Raw genomic sequence first — 21,749 nt, forward strand, 5'->3', positions numbered from 1 at the left:
TTTTTTTGAGACAATCTCATTCTGTCGCCCAGGCTGGGGTGCAGTGGTGCGATCTCAGCTCACTACAACCTCCGTCTCCTGGGTTCAAGTGATCCTCCTGCCTCAGCCTCCCAAGTAGTTGGGATTACAGGTGCATGCCACCAAGCCTGGCTAGTTTTTGTGTTTTTAGTAGCAATGTTTCACCATGTTGGCCAGGCTGGTCTTGAACTCCTGACCTCAAGTGATCCACCTGCCTTGGCCCCGCAAAGTGCTGGGATTACAGTCGTGAGCCACTGTGCCCGGCCTATACTCTCCTTAGATCATTAGGAATTCCTCGCATGCCTAAGTATCCCTTGACTCCTTACTCTTGCCTTTCATCATTAACTTCATTCCTCTTTCTCTTTTTTGTATTGATTTTTTTTTTTTTTTTTTGAGACAGAGTTTTTCACTCTTTGTTGCCCAGGCGGGAGTGCAGTGGTGCAATCTCGGCTCACCGCAACCTCCGCCTCCTGGGTTCAAGTGATTCTCCTGCCTCAGCCTCCCGAGTAGCTGAATTAGGCATGTGCCACCACGCCTGGCTAATTTTGTATTTTTAGTAGAGATGGGGTTTCTCCATGTCAGTCAGGCTGGTCTCCAACTCCCGACCTCAGGTGATCCACCTGCCCTGGCCTCCCAAAGTGCTGGGATTACAAGTGTGAGCCACCATGCTTGGCATGTATTGTTTTTTAAAAAGCTTAAGTCTGAGCCGGGCAAAGCAGCTCACACCTGTAATCCCAGCACTTTGGGAGGCCAAGGCGGGTGGATCACTTGGTCAGGAGTTCAAGACCAGCCTGACCAACGTGGTGAAACCCCTTCTCTACTAAAAATACAAAAAGTTAGCCAGGCATGGTAGTGTTTACCTGTAATCCCTGTTACTTGGGAGACTGAGGGATGGGAATCACTTGAACCCGGGAGGTGGAGGTTGCAGTCAGCCAAGATCGTGTCATTGCACTACAGCCTGGGCAACAGAGTGAGATGCCGTCTCTTAAAAAAAAAAAAAAAGAGAGAGAGAGCTAAGTCCAAGTTACGGGAAGATCAGAATGAAAGTTAATATTTTAAAAAAGATGACTTTAATAGTATATTTTGTTGTCTTGTTTTCTCCAGTCCACACAGTTTTTTACGTTCTATTTTTAATTTGTCATAAGCTGCCTGAGCTTTTTAAAAAAAATCATTGGTGTATAAATTAGGAATAAGTATAATTTAACATTTATCAGGTGCTTATTGTGTGCCAGTGACATACTAGGTTTGTACTACACTATGCACGGTATCAAATACTGAAGTATATATGATATATTGCCTGTCTTCAAGAAGATTATGGTATTTTAGTTTCAGAGACAGGATTTTTTTTCTCATGAAACAGAAGATAGTACAAGTATCAAAATACATGCTTTTGGGTAATCTAGAAAAATTTAATGTGTTGCAAACTGATTAGGAAAAGATTCACAGACCAGATGGGACTTGGTAAATGGGTATGTTAAGAAGAGTAGGTAGGGCATTCCATTTGAAGTACATAGCTTGGTCACAGTGAGAAGGCCTCTGTTCTGTGGGCAGGGGCAGATTGGTTTAGCTAGGTGGGTATTGCATAGTGGTGGGAGGTAAGTTTGTTTAAACTGGTAAGGTGGTCTTGGATGCTGGTAAATTTAATTTGAACAGCGGCTTTTCATTCATTCATTTGTTCAACAGATATTTCAAGTGTCTACTGTGTGTTAGGCAGGTTACAACACTGGAGATAAAAGAGCAAAGGAGACATAGGGTCTTTGTCCTTAAGAAACTTAGAGAGGGTAGTGGGGAAGACAAATGGAAGAGCCTGTTCAAAGGCCTCGGGGAGTAAACGGAAAAAAAAAATCAAGATTTCTGGACCCACTTAAATCTGCTTGCTGAGCTATGAACCAAATCCTGATTTTTAAATTTTAAATAAATCAAAGATAACCCTCAATTTGGAAATTTCCCTTCTCTTTCCTCCTTTTTCATAGGTACACTTCATAGTTTAGGGTATATATAACTTTTTAAAGGAGGTACTGTAATTTGAATTTTATAAGTCTTTTTTTTTGAGACAGCATCTCACTCTGCTGCCCAGGCTGGAGTGCAGTGGCACAATCTCAGCTCACTGCGACCTCTGCCTCCTGGAGTAGTTGGGATTACAGGCGCATACCACTAAGCCCAGCTAATTTTTGTGTTTAAGTAGAGACAGGGTTTCACCATGTTGGCCAGACTGGTCTTGAACTACTGGCCTCAAGTGATCTGCCCGCCTCAGCCTCCCAAAGTGCTGGGATTACAGGCGAGAGCCACCATGCCCGACCTGAATTTTATAAATCTTTTAATGTGCACTTCATGAAAGGCAAGTACCAAGCTGAATTGTGATTCACCAACTGACCAAAACAGTGCCATGATTATTGGTCTTCAACATCAAAATTGTTTCTGATCTATAGTCCAAAATGCCTTCTGACCCGATCCTAGCAAACTTTGCTCATAGCAGAATTGTACATAAAAGTAGTGTCTTTCGGCCGGGCGTGGTGGCTTATGCGTATAATCCTAGCACTTTGGGAGGCTGAGGCGGGTGAATCACTTGAGGTCAGGAGTTTGAGACCAGCCTAGCCAACATGGTAAAACCCCATCTCTAGTTAAAATACAAAAATTAGCCGGGCGTGGTGGCGTACGCCTGTAGTCCCAGTTACTCAAGAGGCTGAGGCAGGAGAGTTGCTTGAACCTGGGAGGCGAAGGTTGCAATGAGCTGAGATTGTGCCACTGCACTCCAGTCTGGGTGACAGAGGAAGACTGTCTCAAGTAAAAAGTATGCCGGGCACAGTGCCTCACGCCTGTAATCCTAGCACTTTTGGAGGCCAAGGCCAGTGGATCACCTGAGGTTAGGAGTTTGAGACCAGCCTGGCCAACATAGTGAAACCCCATCTCTACTAAAAATACAAAAATCAGCTGGGCATGGTGGCCCACACCTGTAATCCCAGTCACTCATGAGGCTGAGGCAGGAGAATTGCTTGAACCCAGGACGCAGAGATTGCAGTGATCCAAGATTGTGCCATTGCACTTCTGCCTGGGCAACAAGAGTGAAACTGTCTCAAAAAAAAAAAAAAAGTAATGTCTTTTTTTTTTTCCCCACATTTCTCACTTGCACACACAAAAAGTAATATATTAATCAGGTATGTAAATGTTCTGCTTTGGGTCTGACTTAAACTAAGCTGAAGCAGTAATTTAGTAAAAGGAGTATCCTAAAGAACAAACAAACCAGCAAAATTAGGTCAGATGAAAATCTTTTTATTTTCAAAATTGTTTTTCAGTTTGGTAAATATTTTGAGTGTGTATGTGTACAGTATTTAGTTTGCAAACAGATAGGTTTTTTCTTTAAAAAAAAAAAACCCACAAAAAAATAGCATGTTCCAGACTAACCCAACATATTATTTCTTAAAACTATTTGAATTGTAATACTTTATTTATTTATTTTTGAGACGGAGTCTCTGTTGCCCAGGCTGGAGTGCAGTGGCCGGATCTCAGCTCTTTTCAAGCTCCGCCTCCCAGGTTCACGCCATTCTCCTGCCTCAGCTTCCCGAGTAGCTGGGACTACAGGCGCCCGCCATCATGCCCGGCTAATTTTTTTGTATTTTTAGTAGAGACGGGGTTTCACCATGTTAGCCAGGATGGTCTTGATCTCCTGATCTCGTGATCCGTCTGCCTCAGCCTCCCAAAGTGCTGGGATTACAGGTGTGAGTCACCGTGCCCAGCCATACTTTTTTTTTTTATTGTTGATATTTGCATTGTTTAAGATAACTAGGTCATAATAACCTATTTTGCTGAAATTTGTTGTTTGCTAAAAACTAAACTTTCCTTAATGACTTGGTTTCTCTGGAACAAATTGGTATCCTAATTTGTAAGTTCGATATTTGGTCAAATTATTAAAATTGTTTAAAAAGGACTATGTATTGTTTCTATGCTCTTAGGTTAAATTCATATGGGAAAAGTGCCCTTACTACCTAAGAATCTGCTAACTGTGTGTGAATTTGGCCTAGTTTCAGCTGTAAACTGGGTTAGTTTGACCAGCAGCAGATGTACACCTTGAGATCTTCTTCCTTGATGTTGGTGGAGAGTGATCCTTAGAGATAGATGGAGGTTAACTAGAAAATTGTAAGGCACTTTTGCAAATACATTGCAGAAGAACAGCTTTGCCAATAGCAGGAGATAAGAATGAATGCCACCAGGGTTATCTTCTTCCTTTGAGATGCTGCCTTGGAAGTGATGCTCTCTTTGCAGACATTTGAAGAGACTTCACATTGTGCTATCAGGGATGTTCCGAAAGCTAGTATGATCTTCTTTTCCTCTTTTTTTTTTTTTTTTCCACCTGGAATGTTTACATACCCTTCAGGGCAGTGTTAAACAGCAAAAGCAAATTGGCTTTTTACTTTCAAATCAATATTTGTATAATTATATAGCCAAACGGAATTGTAGGTCTAGACATCTGTAATATTAATCTACATCTACTGGAGCATATTACAGCAGTTACATTTGAATTTGCTGTTTAACATCTCTCTGGTGCAGCAATGCGTGACTGTAAAGGAAGCTGTTTTTGTTTTATAGCTATAACTGTCCTGGTGCGTGACAGCTGCCTCAAAGGTATCCCCCTTTGATTGCCTTCTGTTCAGGAGCTTTCAGTGTTAGTGTTACATCTGGAGCCAGGTGACTAATGAGTTACATATTCCATAGCAGATGCCACTGGCTAAGCCAAAAGTAAGTGGCCTATCGAAATAGGAATTGCTACCCACAAAGTTCTCATCAGAGTGATAAATATATCCAAGATCTGCACCCGGTTATTTTCAGCTGGATTTGCCCATAGTTCAGCTAGTTCCTTAATTATGAATTTCAAATAAAGCTAACTGTAGGACTGATTTATTAGAGCAATTATACTGTTTGGTGCTTGAATTATTAAAGATTCCCCCTTTCCTCAGAATTTATCCAGTTGGCGAAGGACTTTGAGGATTTCCGTAAAAAGTGGCAGAGGACTGACCATGAGCTGGGGAAATACAAGGATCTTTTGATGAAAGCAGAGACTGAGCGAAGTGCTCTGGACGTTAAGCTGAAGCATGCACGTAATCAGGTGGATGTAGAGATCAAACGGAGACAGAGAGCTGAGGCTGACTGTGAAAAACTGGTGTGTATTGTTTTCCATGCTAGAACAGTGATGATGCGGGAGGGGGAAAGCATTGTCTAACAGTTTCCACTTGCCAAATATACCTAGTTTCTTCTTCCACATTAAAGAACTGAAAGTGACCTGTTCTTTAACAGCTTGCCCATGATTAGAGCTGAAATTGCAGACTAGGAATCTTGTTCTTCGTAATTTGAAATTTAAATGTTTTTGTCATTTAGACTTGAAACTATTACTTAACAGACAGATTTCAAATGAGAACTTAAAGAATCAGAGGAAAAGGGAGGGAGGGAGATCCTAACGTACTTGATCTGTCACAAGATATTAGCCATCCTTCATTGTTTATTTTAAGTGCTACCCGGAATATCCATCCTTATATGAGTAGCTGGTACTTTGTCATTCATACAGGCAAAACAACTGTGACTCTTTTCATCACCGCTCTCTAATTCAGAGTAGAAGGTTAGATGTATTCAACCAGTTGAGCAATGTGACTGACACAGAACACTACCATTTTTATGTGTCAGGATGGGTCATAGTGCAAAAGAAAGCCTTTACTGGGAGGGACTAATCCATCTTGGTATACAGTGTTAGATGCCTCAGTAAACTCAAATTGTCTGGTTCCAGTGCTTTATAGCTTTGTATCCATTTTAATGCATTTTGCTCCACTACTTAGAGAGGTGGGTGGCTGCTTTGATCCGTAGAAGCCAATATTTGTTCTGATAAAATGACACTAAAGTGTTTTTGCTATGTGAAATCTATTTTGGGACTCTCATTTTGCATTATTCTTCTCTTGGATTAGCAGGTTAATCCAAAAGTCTTGTAGCAGAAACTTCGCTATTCTAGATGTAGTTCATTTTGCCAGTCAGAAATCAGAGACACAATCTGGGTTTGATGTGAATTAATATGCTATTGGTGTAGCAGCCTTCCTAAAGGCTCATTTGCATAATGCTGTATTTTAATGTCTTCTGGTCTGCCCGTCCCATAAATTTGAGGTGAAGCTTTCTCCCCTGGCTAGTTATGATGCTTTACTCTGCTTTGGTCTGTAGGAACGACAGATTCAGCTGATTCGAGAGATGCTCATGTGTGACACATCTGGCAGCATTCAACTAAGCGAGGAGCAAAAATCAGCTCTGGCTTTTCTCAACAGAGGCCAACCATCCAGCAGCAATGCTGGGAACAAAAGGTGGAGGAACTGCATCTGTTGTTATCCGATCACAGGCAACACAGCTGTCAGATATTCTTGTTATCTGAATTCTTAAATATACTGCTTCTAGAATGTGTGCTTAAAACGGCAGAAAAAGATTTTGCGGGGAAGAGTAGGTGGGGAATAAAGGCACAGGGATGTCCCTATTTATTTTATTTTATTTTTAAATCTTTCCTAAGGATGTTGTTTCGCCATGGATAAAATTTTGATATTGGTGCTAAATTGTGCATCAATAACTAATCCTGCGCATTGCTAAGAAACCCAAAGGTGAAAGTGGCAGTTCAGCAATACTTTCAGTGTTTACTCTCCAGAGAGCTCTTATAGCTCTTCTGGTTTAGAAAGGCCTCTGTGAGCCAAGACGAGACAATAATTTTGGTTCCACTGTACCACTGTTTAAAATAGTCTCAACCAGGCTTTGAATTTAACATCCCCAGTACAATACGTAGGGAAAGGTCAGCTATTTGTTTTGTTGCCTGGTTGTTTTATGGGGAATCTTTATAACTAAGAAGACGTACAGGCTTAATTTCTTAAAAAGTCAGTGCTGGGTAATACTCTCGTTTGTAGAAACTAGCATAGTTGGGATCTAATTAAACTTCATTCCCTTGATTTTGTGAATTTTGAGTAACCTGTAATACAAACTCAATAGAGAATAGCACCCATAACCCTGACTAACTTTCAACTGCTGTTATAAAGTCTTTGCTGAAAAAGCAACTGTGCTGCACCTGTACTCATGCACACACACTCACTCCTCCATGGAAACCATACAAAGTAGCCTACCACAGGGTTTGAGATTGTAGTTGTCTCTATAGTGAAGATTTTGCTATGAAATTAACTGATTACCTGACCAGTAGGACTTGTTCTGAATGTTGGTGAATTTTACATTCCACGGTCTACTATGTCTAACATTGTATTGTTTCACTGATCTAGACTATCAACCATTGATGAATCTGGTTCCATTTTATCAGATATCAGCTTTGACAAGACTGATGAATCACTGGTAATAAACATTTGATCTCTGAGAATTACCTACTTTTCTTACCTCTGCTTCCCTGGAAATATCTCTCCTGTCCTCTCTTCTGAACATCTTATTTTACTATTTTATTAGTTGATGTGTTACAGATTCTGAGCTAGCAATTTAAAATGTAAATCCACATGAGCTGTAAGAGACTGGCTTTTGTATTAGTTTCTGAAGTGAGAATATAGAATTCAGAATTTGGCATGAGTTGAGTTCATTTAATAGATCTCTGTGTGCCACTTGTACTAATTGATTATATTTTGACTTATTAAAGCCCAGCTAGTAATGAAAATATTAGCAAGACTGTATGTCGGCAGCGTTTATTTGCCGCTCTTAAATAGATTTGTGCCTTATTTCTGAATTAGTTTGGTTCTTGGGGAAAGCATAGTCGTACTTCACAATTAGAAGGAAACCAAGGTTTTGGGATTTCACCCAGAAAAGTGTGATTAGAGTTTCTAGGCACTATATAATGCTTTCATCAACAATGGTTAACATGTTAAACTATTTGTTGCCCTGCTTTTATGGGGCGGCACACTTCTTTTTACTTATAGTGATGCTTCTGCATAAAAGGTCATCTCCTGATACAGTCTTTGATATAGTTCATTGATTTGTACATCTTTTCTGTTGCTAGCTGAAAACTAGCAAACAAAGCAAATCAGGATGTTTTTGGTGACTGGTTTTCTGATATAGCAAAACAAGTGACAACTACTTATTACATGGCTAGGAGTTTTCTGTTCAAATTCAGTATTTTACCAGGGAAAATATGGCCATTTTATAGATAAAAATATTAGGCATCATCTTTTTCAAATAGGGAATGATATAGTGGAGGTCTCGAATATATAATAAAACTAGATCATATTATCAGTTGATTTTTGAGCTAGACCTACGTATGATATGATATTTGTTGTAACTGAAGCTGAATCAAACAACCAGTAACTACATTACTGGACCATGAATTGGGGAAGTTAAATTTATTTAGCTAAGCTATTATTTGCTGTATACCGCTATTTCTAGATACTGTTTTCAGGGATAATCAGGAGTAAGGAAATCACAGGTAACTACTAAAATGAATGCAAATAGTTAAAATAGGTGAATTGAAATGTGACCACAATAAAAGACATAATAGTTCTTTAGTGGTGAACATGTTTTCGGGCCCAAGTTCCTAAACTGTAGAACTTTTTAAGTGGCCACATTATGCAGAGTATCTGATTAGACAATGGCAGTCCCTTGGGGGCAAGAATCACATCTAACACGATCAGTATAGTGCCTAACATTCTGTAAGTTTTAAAACTAATTACAAAAATAATCAGAAATAAAGGATCAGCCACCGGAAATAATCACGGCAGAAGTTGATTCTTTAACCTTTTCTTGCCTCTGTGGTATTGATTCCTGATTTTATAATAATAGCTTCAATTTTTGAAAGAAAGCACATTAACTTACTATAGCTCTATAGTTCAAACACTTGAGACCTTCCCTTCTTTAACTCTCCCCGAATTGTACATTAGGTAGCCTGACTGACGAAGCCTTTAAAGTTCTCTGTAAATTTATTTGTACAGGGTTTAGGGAAGGCCTAACCAAAAAAAGAAATTAATACAGTGTGATTGTCAACAGGATTGGGACTCTTCTTTGGTGAAGACTTTCAAACTGAAGAAGAGAGAAAAGAGGGTATGTATGGTTTGTTTAGTCTTTTTTGTAAACATAGTATTAATAGAGTTATTTTTGCAAATTTTGCCATAATACTGCATTCCTGACATGTTGCTCTAGCCATTGTTAAGCACATAGTACAAATGAATTCATGCTGTGGGGACAGTATTGATATTCTCTTTTTTTTGAGATAGAGTTTTGCTCTTGTTGCCCAGGCTGAAGTGCAATGGCGCAATCTCGGCTGACTGCAACCTCCGCCTCCTGGGTTCAAGCAATTCTCCTGCCTTGGCCTCCCAAGCAGCTAGGATTGCAGGTGCCCGCCACCATGCCCAGCTAATTTTTGTATTTTTAGTAGAAACGGGGTTTCACCGTGTTGGCCAGGCTGGTCTCGAACTCCTGACCTCAGGTGATCCACCTGCCTTGACCTCCCAAGGTGCTGGGATTACAGGCGTGAGCCACTGCTCCCAACCAGTATTGGTACTCTTTGAAGTAGTAACTTAGGACAGGATCCTGTCCATTTCACTGTTTAGGCTGCATTTCAATTCATTCGTACAGTGGAAAAGGATAAACTTAAGTTTGTTTTGAATTGTCATATGAATTTTTACACAGAACTTTTGTGCTCTAATATAAGCTTCAGATGAAATGCATGTATAATGGGATATATAGAGATCTATCTGTGTATGCTTGTTTAGGGTACTTAATGTGTTTCCAAGACTTCATGTCCTTAGTTAGGATTACAGCTGTACTTTTTCTGGTAGTGTCATCTAAATTTCTCCACAGCTTGCTCATTTTTTCTAGGGCACTGAGAGCATTTTTGTACAACATATTCTTTTGGAACAGCTTATTCTTCATGTGGAAATAGGCAAAGAGAGAGAGAGAGAGAGCACATTGTTTGTTATTTACTGTAGCCCTAATCCCTAGGACCTGTATCCAGGTTGTCTGACAGAATAATTTTATCTTCTGTGCTTCAGTTCTGCTTGGCACTAAAGTTACGGGTCTTTGTCTCCTTTTTAGCGCTCTAGTAGCCGACAGTTTGTTGATGGTCCCCCTGGACCTGTAAAGAAAACTCGTTCCATTGGCTCCACAGTAGACCAGGTAAGAATAGTCAGGCCAAGATAACAGAGATTACAGGCCCCAAGCATTAAAACTCCTCTGAGTCAGCATTGCAGCATTGTTTTGAGAGAGATGATGTTTGGTTACAGTTTTTGTTTGTTTTTTGAGAGAGAGTTTTGTTCTTGTTGCCCAGGCTGGAGTGCAATGGCGTGATCTTGGCTCACTGTAACCTCCGCCTCCCAGGTTCAAGTGATTCTCTTGTCTGAGCCTCCCAGGTAGCTGGGATAACAGGTGCATGCCACCACGCCTGGCTAATTTTTGTGTTTTTAGTAGAGAGGGGGTTTCATCATATTGGTCAGGCTGGGCTTGAGCTCCTGACCTCAGGTGATCCGCCCGCCTCAGCCTCCCAAAGTGCTGGGATTACAGGCGTGAGCCTCCGCGCCTGGCTTTGGTTAAAGTTTTTCTATGCAGTAGAATCCTTATCCATGTGAATGGAATTACTCTGATTAAGGAAATAACTGTCAGAGTGAGTCTTAGTTGCTTGAATATATGCCCCCATCACCTATGTTTATCTTCTTAAGTATGAGATTTCTTTATTTTTACTTTTTAAAGTAGAGGGAGAGTCTCTCCTTGCTGCCCAGGATGGTCTCAAACTGCTGGGCTCACGTGATGTTCCCCACCTCGGCCTCCCAAAATGTTGGGATTATAGGCATGAGCCACTGCACCCAGCCAAACATGAGATTTCAACATAAGAATGTTTCAGGTCGGGCGTGGTGGCTCACACCTGTAATCCCTGCACTTTGGAAGGCCTAGGCAGGTGGATGATCACCTGAGGTCAGGAGTTCGAGACCAGCCTGGTCAACATGGCGAAACCCCGTCTCTACTAAAAATACAAAAATCAGTCAGGTGTGGTGGCACACGCTTGTAATCCCAGCTACTCAGGAGGCTGAGGCAGGAGAATCCCTTGAACCTGGGAGGTGGAGGTTGCAGTGAGCCAAGATCGTGCCACTGTGCACCAGCCTGGGCGATAGAGTGAAAAACTCTGTCTAAAAAAAAAAAAAAAGAGTTTCAGACTGGGGTCTTAAGTCTTGACTAAGACTAAGGAATTTTTAACCTGTTCCAAAATACCCTATAGTAGAAGGTGAGTTAGATGCTTTGTTTGTCTTTCTCTCATTACTACTTTTGTTGCAGGGGAATGAATCCATAGTTGCAAAAACTACAGTGACTGTTCCCAATGATGGTGGGCCCATCGAAGCTGTGTCCACTATTGAGACTGTGCCATATTGGACCAGGAGCCGAAGGAAAACAGGTCCATTGAATTTGTGACTAAACTGGCCTGTGTAAAACAGCTAGTAAAATTTTGGAGAGTTGGTTTCTTAGAACCCTCCTGAGGCAGGGATTGGATGTATTGGGTAGTTTCTTACTGCTGCATACCGAGGACCAGATAACTGCTTGTATCATGCTTTACCTTTGAATTGCTAGCCCACTTGCATAACTTTAGTTTTTCTTGAAACTATTTTTTTACATAGCCATTAGTACTCACTTTTGGCTATGATGACAGATTACTGTTTATCTCCCAATTAAAATTGGAGCTAAAATTTAGAAGCAGCAAAATACTTAAGAAACAAAGCTTAAAAGTTGCTTGTTTTCTAGGTACTTTACAACCTTGGAACAGTGACTCCACCCTGAACAGCAGGCAGCTGGAGCCAAGAACTGAGACAGACAGTGTGGGCACGCCACAGAGTAATGGAGGGATGCGCCTGCATGACTTTGTTTCTAAGACGGTAAGTCTGTGATTGTTCGTTTTGTTTTAGGTATGTTTTAATTTTTTAATTGTGAAAGTAATAAATACCAGGAATAAAGTTAAATACTTTAGTGTTATAAAGTTAAATGTCAAATTTCCTTCCTCATTCCAATTTTACTCTCCAGAAGTAACTATTGGTTACAGAGGTAAGTTTCTTTCCATTCTGTGAGTAATGCTAAATTAAAGAGACCAACTTTTTCTGAAGCAATTGTTAGTGCTTTTTTTTTTTTTTTTTTTTGAGACAGAGTCTTACTCTGTTACCCAGGCTGGAGTGCAGTGGTGTGATCATAGCTCATTGTAGCCTTAACCTTCCAGTCTCAAGCAATCCGCCCGCCTCAGCTCCTGAGCAGTTGGGATACAGATGTGTGCCACCATGCCCGGCTAATTTTTAAATTTTTTGTAGAGACCTGGTCTTGCTATGTTGCCCAGGCTGGTCTCGAACTCCTGGGCTCAAGTGCTCCCCCTGCCTCAGCTCCCCAAGAAGTAGAAACCCCGTCTCTACTAACAATATAAAAATTAACCGGGCGTGGTGGCGCATGCCTGTAATCCCAGCTGCTTGGGAGGCTAAGGCAGGAGAATCGCTTGAACCCGGGAGGTGGAGGTTGCAGTGAGCCAACCTCCATCACACCATTGCACTCCAGCCTGGGCAACAAGAGTGAAACTCTGTCTCAAAAAAAGACAGAAAAAGGCCAGGCCCAGTGACTCACGCCTGTAATCCCAGCACTTTGGGAGGCCGAGGTGGGTGAATCACAAGGTCAGGAGTTCAAGACCAGCCTGGCCAACATGGTGAAACCCCGTCTCTTCTAAAAATACAAAAGATTAGCTGGGCGTAGTGGTGGGCATCTGTAGTCCCAGTTACTTGAATGGCTGAGGCAGGAGAATCGCTTGAACCCGGGAGGCGGAGGTTGCAGTGAGCTGAGATTGCACCACTGTGCTCCAGCCCGGTTGACACAGTGAGACTCAGTCTCAAAAAAAAAAAAAAAAGTTGATTATGATGATAATTTTCTAATTCATATCTGCTCTGTTTTATCCCAGGTTATTAAACCTGAATCCTGTGTTCCATGTGGAAAGCGGATAAAATTTGGCAAATTATCTCTGAAGTGCCGAGACTGTCGTGTGGTCTCTCATCCAGAATGTCGGGACCGCTGTCCCCTTCCCTGCATTCCTACCCTGATAGGAACACCTGTCAAGATTGGAGAGGTATGACTTATACGAGCCGTCATTGTTTTACGGCCTCTTTATTCGCCTTTCAAAGGCTTAGTATCAGTTTTTGTTCTAAAATTAATGATCTCAAATATATTTCTTTCCACAAACAATGAATAGAATTGTAAGATATTTACTTGAAGAGTCCTATTTGGGTTTGTCTGTCTAATACCTTTCTAAACCAAACTTCTTTGCCCTCCCCTTTTTCCTCTTCCCTGCTTCTCCTTTCCTCCTCTTCTCCCTTCCTTCCTCCCCTTCATCCCATTTTGGAAAATTTCAGACATATATCAAACTAAAGAGATTAGTGTAACTAACCCCTGGTTCTTATCACTTAACTTCCATGACTACTAACTTGTGTCCATTCTCTTTTTTTTTTTTTTTCCTCTGCTGCCTAGGCTGGAGTACACTGGCACGATCTCAGCTCACTGCAACCTCTGCCCCCTTGGGCTCAAGTGATTCTCTTGCCTCAGCCTCCCAAGTAGCTGAAATTACAGACATGTACCACCACCATGCCCGGCTAATTTTTTTTTGGTTGTATTTTTAGTAGAGACAGGGTTTCACCATGTTGGCCAGGCTGGTCTCAAGCTTCTGACTTCAAGTGATCCGCCCACCTCAGCCTCTCAAAGTGCTGGGACTACAGGCATGAGCCACCGTGCCCGGCCATGTCCATTCTTTTTTTAATGTCTCTTTTTTTTGAGACAGAGTTTCCATGTTGCCCAGGCTGGAGTGCGGTATTGCAACTTTGACTCACTGCAGCCTCTGTCTCCTGGGCTCAAGTGATTCTCATGCCTCAGCCTCCCAAGTTGCTGGGACTGCAGGCGTGTGCTACCATGCTCAACTAATTTTTTCGTATTTTTAGTAGAGATGGGGTTTTGCCATGTTGGCCAGGCTGGTCTTGAACTCCTGACTTCAAGTGATCTGCATGCCTTGGCCTCCTAAAGTGTTGGGATTCTAGGTGTGAGCCACGGCACCCAGCCTTTATGTCTGTTCTTGATTTATCAATACTGTCGTTGCCTCTTCCTAACTCTGTCCAATGAATTACTTGGAAGCAAATCTCAGCTATCATATAATTTTATCTGTGATAAAATTATCTTTTTATTCGTGCTTTTATGTTAGACATACTTCATAATAGGGTATCAAGATTAAGTTGCTTATTTCCAAATATTTAACCAGTTTAACCCAAACTGATTAAATCCATTAAGAAATTATTTATTGCTGAGTATGGTAGCTCATACCTGTAATCTCAGCACTTTGGGAGGCTGAGGCAGGAAAATCACTTGAGCCTAAGAGTTTGAGACCAGCCTGGACAACAAAGCAAGATTCCATCTCTACAAAGAATAAATAAATAAGTTAGCCAGATTAGTGGTGTGTGCCTGTGTTTATAGCTCCTCAGGGAGATAGGTTGGACTATTGCTTAAGGTGGAGAGGTTGAAACTGCAGTGAGCCATGATTACACCACTGCACTCCAGCCTGGGGAATAGAGCAAGACCCTATCTCGAAAAAAAAAAAATTTTATTATGTAAGCAACATTAGCAAGAATCAAAATGACTACCTTCCTACCTACTCTTCAGCAAATCAAATGTTATTTTCCCCTAATCCTACAAGTTCTTATCCATGCCTGTACTTTTTTTGGTTTTTTTTTTTTTTTTTTTTTTGAGAGGATGTTTTGCTCTTGTTGCCCAGGCTGGAGTGCAATGGCGCAATCTCAGCTCACCGCAACCTCCACCTCCTGGGTTCAAGCAATTCTCCTGCCTCAGTCTCCTTGGGATTACAGGCATGTGCCACCACGCCTGGCTGATTTTGTATTTTTAGTAGAGACAGGGTTTCTCCATGTTGGTCAGGCTGGTCTCGAACTCCTGACCTCAGGTGATCTGCCCACCTCGGCCTCCTACAGTGCTGGGATTACAGGTGTGAGCTACCGCACCTGGCCACCTGTACATTTTTTTTTTACACATGTTCTGTACTCTAATATAGAACCATGGAGTTCTCCCCTACAGGTAGGTTTGTGTCATGATCAACTGTGATAAGATATGTTAAGTAATTTTTTTTACTGAGGATAATGAAAGTATAAAAAATTATTTTTCTCTTATTCCAGATTTCTTCTGTTAGAAAAAAAAAATCCGTTTAGAGTAATAAATTATTTTATATTAAAGGCTATACCTGTAACTTCATTATTGCTTTTTTCTGCTGTCCTTGAGTGGATGAGAAGGAGGTACTTATAGCTGGTGGTCTTATTCCTTGTTCACATAAGAGTGTGGTATATATGAAAGAGAAAAAATAAAGTGTGGTATATATGATAATAAATCAGTCCTGGCATGGAGGTAGGAAAAATAATTGATAGTCTCTGTTTTAATATATGCTTTGGGAATAGGAATTTAAAAGTAGACATGATGTCCCAGTCTGAGAATAAGATTGGAGGTGGTTCTTCACATGTTGTCTTCATCTGTTGGTCTACATGGTGTAAATAATAATTTAAAACTCTTTTTTTCCAGGGAATGCTGGCAGACTTTGTGTCCCAGACTTCTCCAATGATCCCCTCCATTGTTGTGCATTGTGTAAATGAGATTGAGCAAAGAGGTCTGACTGAGGTAAGAGTCAACCGTAGGAGATGGTGAATTTGTTATTTGTGTTAATTAGGAGGTTTTTAAATAAAAATGTCATTTTGATAATAGACAGGCCTGTATAGGATCTCCGGCTGTGACCGCACAGTAAAAGAGCTGAAAGAGAAATTCCTCAGAGTGAAAACTGTACCCCTCCTCAGCAAAGTGGATGATATCCATGCTGTCTGTAGCCTTCTAAAAGACTTTCTTCGAAACCTCAAAGAACCTCTTCTGACCTTTCGCCTAAACAAAGCCTTTATGGAAGCAGCAGGTAAGGGCAGATGTAACATTTGAATATGAATTCCTCCACGGCAGTAGTTTTCTTACTCTTTTTATTTATTTTTTTATTTTTTATTTTTTTAGACAGAGTCTCACTCTGTCGCTCAGGCTGAAGTTAGTGGCGTGATCTAGGCTCACTGCAACCTCTGTCTCCCAGGTTCAAGCGATTCTCCTGCCTCAGCCTCCTGAGTAGCTGGGATTACAGGCGTGTGACGTCACGCCCGGCTAATTTTTTGTATTTTTAGTAGAGACGGGGTTTCACCCTTTTAGCCAGGATGGTCTCGATCTCCTGACCCTGTGATTCGCCCGCCTCAGCCTCCCAAAGTGCTGCGATTACAGGCGTGAGCTACCGTGCCGGGCCTCTTTTTTGTTTGTTTGTTTGTTTGTTTAAGACGGTGTCTCTGCTGCCCTGGCTGGAGTGCAGTGGTACTATCTCAGTTCACTGTAACCTCCGCCTCCTGGGTTCAAGCGATTCTCCTGCCTCAACCTCCTGAGTAGCTGAGATTACAGGCACACACCACCACGCCCAGGTAATTTTTTGTATTTTTAGTGGAAACAGGACTTCACCATGTTAGCCAGGCTGGTTTCAAACTCCTGACCTCAGGTGATCCACCCACCTCGGCCTCCCAAAGTGCTGAGATTACAGGCATGAGCCACCACTCCTGGCCACCTTACTCTTTTTATTAGCTCCTGCCTAGTACAGTGCCTGAAACATAGTAGGTGCTCAAGTAGTTTGATGGATGGGTAACTGTATGCGTGTCACCTTTGCCTGTCCTCTTCCTTTCTCATTACGTTATTATGCACAGTGCTCTTCCTTTCTTTCCTTCCTCTCCAGTTAGGCTGGAGCTTTTTCAGTTCTTAGACTATACCAATCTTACTCCCTACTGTAAGGCCTTCACATTTGTTGTCTCAACCTGAATGCTCTTACCTTAGATACTGTATGGTTTGTTCCTTTATTTCTTTCATATTTCTCTTCATATACCTTGTCCCCAGAAGCACCTTTTCTGACAACCTTATCTAGATTAACGGCTCTCATTTCTTTCTAGCTTCTTGCCTGCCTTGTTTCTTCATTTATGTATGACTCTACCTGATAGGTATTTGCTTTTTGACTGACTCCACCAATAGTATGTAGGTTACATAAGGTAAGGGCTTTATTTACTTCTCCTTTATCCTTGGCACTTGTACCTGGCACATCGTAGGCCCTTAAATATGTTTTATGAATGAATACTTTCTTGGTAATTGTAGTCACTGCAATTGTATGCCTGTCTTCCTAGCACATCTGTTGCCAACTGCTTTCCCTAACTTCAAAGGCCGATTTTTTAAAAGTTCTGACTTCTAATATTGAGCTGTTGGCCAGTATCCTGCTTGTTAATGAAACCAGAGTCTGATGTAGTCATGAACTAATCAGGAGTTTCAGAAGCTTACTGTATAGATGAGACTTTGTGGTCGATAACTTGGAAGCCCGCTGTCAAGGGAAAGAAGTCTAGGCCTCTTGGTGCTTTCTTTTCAATTACAGAAATCACAGATGAAGACAACAGCATAGCTGCCATGTACCAGGCTGTTGGTGAACTGCCCCAGGCCAACAGGGACACATTAGCTTTCCTCATGATTCACTTGCAGAGGTGAGTACCGCAGAAACTTGTTCTGGGAGTTAGGGAATTTTTTTCCAAAGGGAAGATAATGTGAGTTGAGTGTTTGGGAGTATAAGGGATGAATTGTTTTCTTATAGAATTTATATTTTGGTCTGCATTTAAGCAAGGAGCAAGACTTCTAATTTAATATTCTTTTGCTTAGGGTGGCTCAGAGTCCACATACTAAAATGGATGTTGCCAATCTGGCTAAAGTCTTTGGTCCTACAATAGTGGCCCATGCTGTGCCCAATCCAGACCCAGTAACAATGTTACAGGACATCAAGCGTCAACCCAAGGTAGGCAGGTGCAGGGTGTGTGTGTGTGTGTGTGTGTGTGAACTTGTGTAATGTGATAACATAAAAGCAAGTCGAGAAGCCCTGGGCTTTGGAAGTTTGCTAACAGATTTGCTGGCTTTTAGGTGGTTGAGCGCCTGCTTTCCTTGCCCCTGGAGTATTGGAGTCAGTTCATGATGGTAGAGCAAGAGAACATTGACCCCCTACATGTCATTGAAAACTCAAATGCCTTTTCAACACCACAGACACCAGATATTAAAGGTAAGGCCCAAGATGTGCTTCTTCAGGGACTTGGCTCCCTCTTTAGTTTTAGTCATGTGCCCTCTTCCTGCCTTTGCTAGAGCTATTTGAAAATTCTAACATTAAAGGAAAATTTGTATAATTCTACCATCGTAATTTTTTTTCGCTTTTCCATGTTCTCCTTTCTTTATCCATATGGATATATGTTTTTTAAATATAGATATAATAGGCTGGGCATGTTGACTCACATCTATAGTCCCAGCACTTTGGGAAGCCGAGGCAGGCGGATCACAAGGTCAAGGGATTGAGACCATCCTGGCCAACATGGTGAAACCCCATCTCTACTAAAAATACAAAAATTAGCTGGGTGTGGTGGCACGTGCCTGTAATCCCAGTTACCTGGGCTGCTGAGGCACGAGAATCGCTGGAACCCAGGAGGCGGAATTTGCAGTGAGCTCAGATCGCGCCACTGCACTTCAGCCTGGTAACAGTGAGACTCCGTCTCCAAAAAAAAAGATATAATAATAGTTTAAATATAATCCATTCTTATTTCACTTAGCATGTTGTGAGAACTTTTTCTCATGTATAATCTTATTTGCTTAAATGTTCTAGTAGGTATTAACATTATTTTATAATTTTTCATAATTACAAGTAATGCTATAGTCAATATTACATGTATGTATCCTCTTCTCCCTTAATGATAAATTCCCAAGAGTGGGAATCACTGAATTAAATGGCTTAAACATTTTTACGAATCTTGATATGTTTTACCAACTTGATTTCTTAAATTTCTTATAGGCTTTTCCAATTTCTATTGCTAACCAACAATTTGATATGAATAGGCTGGTTTCACTCCAGTCTCACTGTCATTGGAGACCCATTCTTTCATTACTGCAAGTTCCTTTTAAGGAAGCATATTGTTTCTTCTAGTATAGCTAAAAGTCAGATGTTTAGATGTTAGATTTGTGAAGTGTGGAGTTAGAGAATGGCCTAAATCAGGAAGTGTCAGCTATTCATTGAGTTCAAAAGATACACTAGTGTGTTACAGAATGATGACAAAAATGATTTCTGGGACTTTGCTAGATGTCTAACCTTAGCTCTTAAGTGCTTCAGAGGGTAATCAGCTTAAAACTAGCCATCTAAAAAGATACCTTCTTTTTTCCCACCTTTCTTAAAAATATATCTGAACTTTGAAGTGAGTTTACTGGGACCTGTGACCACTCCTGAACATCAGCTTCTCAAGACTCCTTCATCTAGTTCCCTGTCACAGAGAGTCCGTTCCACCCTCACCAAGAACACTCCCAGGTATGCAGAATTGGCCTTCCTAGGAAATAAAAAACAATTGCTTTCTTACACTTCTTATTATATTGAAGCTTATTGAAAGAAAAATTGCATTAGATTTTAGCTAGCGACTAGACTTTATAAAAGGGAACGTGGAGCTATAAGGATTCCTTCTTTAAAAAGGTTCTGAAAGTCTTTACTATTTCCCCGCCCTCATTGTAGGTGACTAAGAGTACCTTGCAAAATAGTTGTCTAGAGTTTCCTACTTATAGTGGGTCATATCAAGTAATATTATAGTTGTTTATTCAACCATTTTTTATAAAATACTTGTCCAGTTCATTCTCTTTTGTAGATTTGGGAGCAAAAGCAAGTCTGCCACTAACCTAGGACGACAAGGCAACTTTTTTGCTTCTCCAATGCTCAAGTGAAGTCACATCTGCCTGTTACTTCCCAACACTGACTGACTATAAGAAAGGACACACCTGTACTCTGCTCTGCAGCCTCCTGTACTCATTACTACTTTTAGCATTCTCCAGGCTTTTACTCAAGTTTAATTGTGCATGATCGTTTTATTAAAACTATGTATACCTTCCCTTCCTTCTCCTCAAGTCACATAATATCAGCACTTTGTGCTGGTCGTTGTTGGGAGCTTTTAGATGAGACATCTTTCCAGGGGTAGAAGGGTTAGTATAGAATTGGTTATGATTCTTTTTGGGGAAGGGGGTTATTGTTCCTTTGGCTTAAAGCCAAATGCTGCTCATAGAATGAACGATCTTTCTCTAGTTTCGTTTAGAACTGATTTCCATGAGACAATGACAGAAACCTTACTTATCTGATAAGATTGGCTTGTCTCAGGGTGGGAAGTGGGAGGGCAGGGCAAATAAAGGATTAGACCAGAGGATTTAGGATGCCTCCTAAGAACCGGAAGTTCTCATTCCCCATTATGAACTGAGCTATAATACGGAGCTTTCATAAAAATGGGGTACATTGAGGACAGAACGAGTGATGGGAATATGCATAGCTTTAATTTGGATGATTAGATCTTTAATAGTGTTGAGTGGCACAACCTTGTAAATGTGAAAGTACAACTTGTATTTATCTCTAATGTGCCACTGGCTGAACTTTGAGTTCATTTGGGGTCAAAGCCAGTTTTTCTTATAAAATTGAATTCATTCTGTTGCTTGACCCCCATACCCCCAACCTTGTCCAGTGGAGCCCAACTTCTAAAGGTCAATATGTCCTTTGGCATCCCAACTAACAATAAAGAGTAGGCTATAAGGGAAGATTGTCAATATTTTATGTGGTAAGAAAAGCCACAGTCATTTTTTTCTTTGCACTTTGGATGCTGAAATTTTCCCATGGAACATAGCCACATCTAGACAAATGTGAGCTTTTTCTTCTGTTAAAATTATTCTTAATGTCTGTAAAAATGATTTTTTTCTATAGAATGTTTGACTTCATATTGACCTTTACCTGTAAAACACCTATTTCGGATACTATTTGGAAAAAAAGTAAATAGCTTTTTCAAAATGAACATGAGGCTGGTTTTCTTGTCTTGGAAGGTAATTTTCAATGCCTTTTAGAAAATCATTTCTGGGGCTGAGCATGGTGACTCATGCCTATAATCCCAGCACTTTGGGAGGCCAAGATGGGTGGATCACCTGAGGTCAAGAGTTTGAGATATGGCCAAACCCTGTCTCTACAAAAAATACAAAATTAGCCGGGCGTGGTGGCACACACCCGTGATCCCAGCTACTCAGGAAGCTGATGTGGGAAAATTGAGCCTGGGAGGCGGAGGTTGCAGTGAGCTGAGATCGTGCCACTGCACTCCAGCCTGGTGACAGAGTGTGAGACCCTGTCTCAAAAAAAAAAGAAAAAATTACATCCTTCAACGTGTCTTGACTCTGTTGTTCATCCCCATTTCCCACTCTCTGGACCCACCCCAGTCTTACCACCACCGGGAGTTTGTTTCTTCATTTCTCATCAGTCTTTCTTTGTCCAAACTGGAGTTGTAGAGTTGTCCTGTGCCTGTTGTGTTGTTTAAAGAAACCACAGTCATGAGTTGCATAATGACGGGGATACATTGAGAGGTGCTTCATTAGGTGATTTCATTGTTGTGTGAACCTGAGTGTCCTTACACAAACCTGGATGGTGTGACCTACTACACACCTAGGCTATATGGTAGAGCCTATTGCTCCTAGGCTACAAACCTGTACAGCATGTGACTGTTCTGAACACTGTAGGCAGTTGTAACACATGGTAAGTATTTATGTATCTAAACAGAAAGGGTACAGTAAAACTATGGTTATTATAATCTTATGTGACCACTGTTGTA

General features: G+C 41.1%; 1 protein-coding gene across 4 annotated transcripts in view; it reads left to right on the forward strand.

Moving 5' to 3' along the window:
• The window catches only part of RACGAP1 (Rac GTPase activating protein 1), a 34,593-nt gene extending 13,645 nt beyond the window's left edge, over window positions 1-20,948 (forward strand). For all 4 annotated transcript variants that reach the window (XM_011964680.1, XM_011964684.1, XM_011964675.1 and 1 more), the window contains 15 exons: window positions 4,971-5,173; window positions 6,214-6,350; window positions 7,299-7,368; window positions 8,998-9,051; window positions 10,045-10,125; window positions 11,275-11,392; window positions 11,737-11,867; window positions 12,923-13,087; window positions 15,583-15,678; window positions 15,763-15,961; window positions 17,486-17,591; window positions 17,764-17,896; window positions 18,019-18,154; window positions 19,330-19,438; window positions 19,767-20,948. In XM_011964680.1, coding sequence (XP_011820070.1) covers window positions 4,971-5,173; window positions 6,214-6,350; window positions 7,299-7,368; window positions 8,998-9,051; window positions 10,045-10,125; window positions 11,275-11,392; window positions 11,737-11,867; window positions 12,923-13,087; window positions 15,583-15,678; window positions 15,763-15,961; window positions 17,486-17,591; window positions 17,764-17,896; window positions 18,019-18,154; window positions 19,330-19,438; window positions 19,767-19,842 — 1,814 coding nt within the window. In that variant the 3' untranslated portion in view covers window positions 19,843-20,948. The remainder of the gene's footprint in view (window positions 1-4,970; window positions 5,174-6,213; window positions 6,351-7,298; window positions 7,369-8,997; window positions 9,052-10,044; window positions 10,126-11,274; window positions 11,393-11,736; window positions 11,868-12,922; window positions 13,088-15,582; window positions 15,679-15,762; window positions 15,962-17,485; window positions 17,592-17,763; window positions 17,897-18,018; window positions 18,155-19,329; window positions 19,439-19,766) is intronic.
• Window positions 20,949-21,749: the final 801 nt, after the last annotated feature.

The sequence above is a fragment of the Mandrillus leucophaeus genome, unplaced genomic scaffold (genome assembly GCF_000951045.1).
Source record: "Mandrillus leucophaeus isolate KB7577 unplaced genomic scaffold, Mleu.le_1.0 Scaffold118, whole genome shotgun sequence".
Classification (NCBI taxonomy): Eukaryota; Metazoa; Chordata; class Mammalia; order Primates; family Cercopithecidae; genus Mandrillus; species Mandrillus leucophaeus.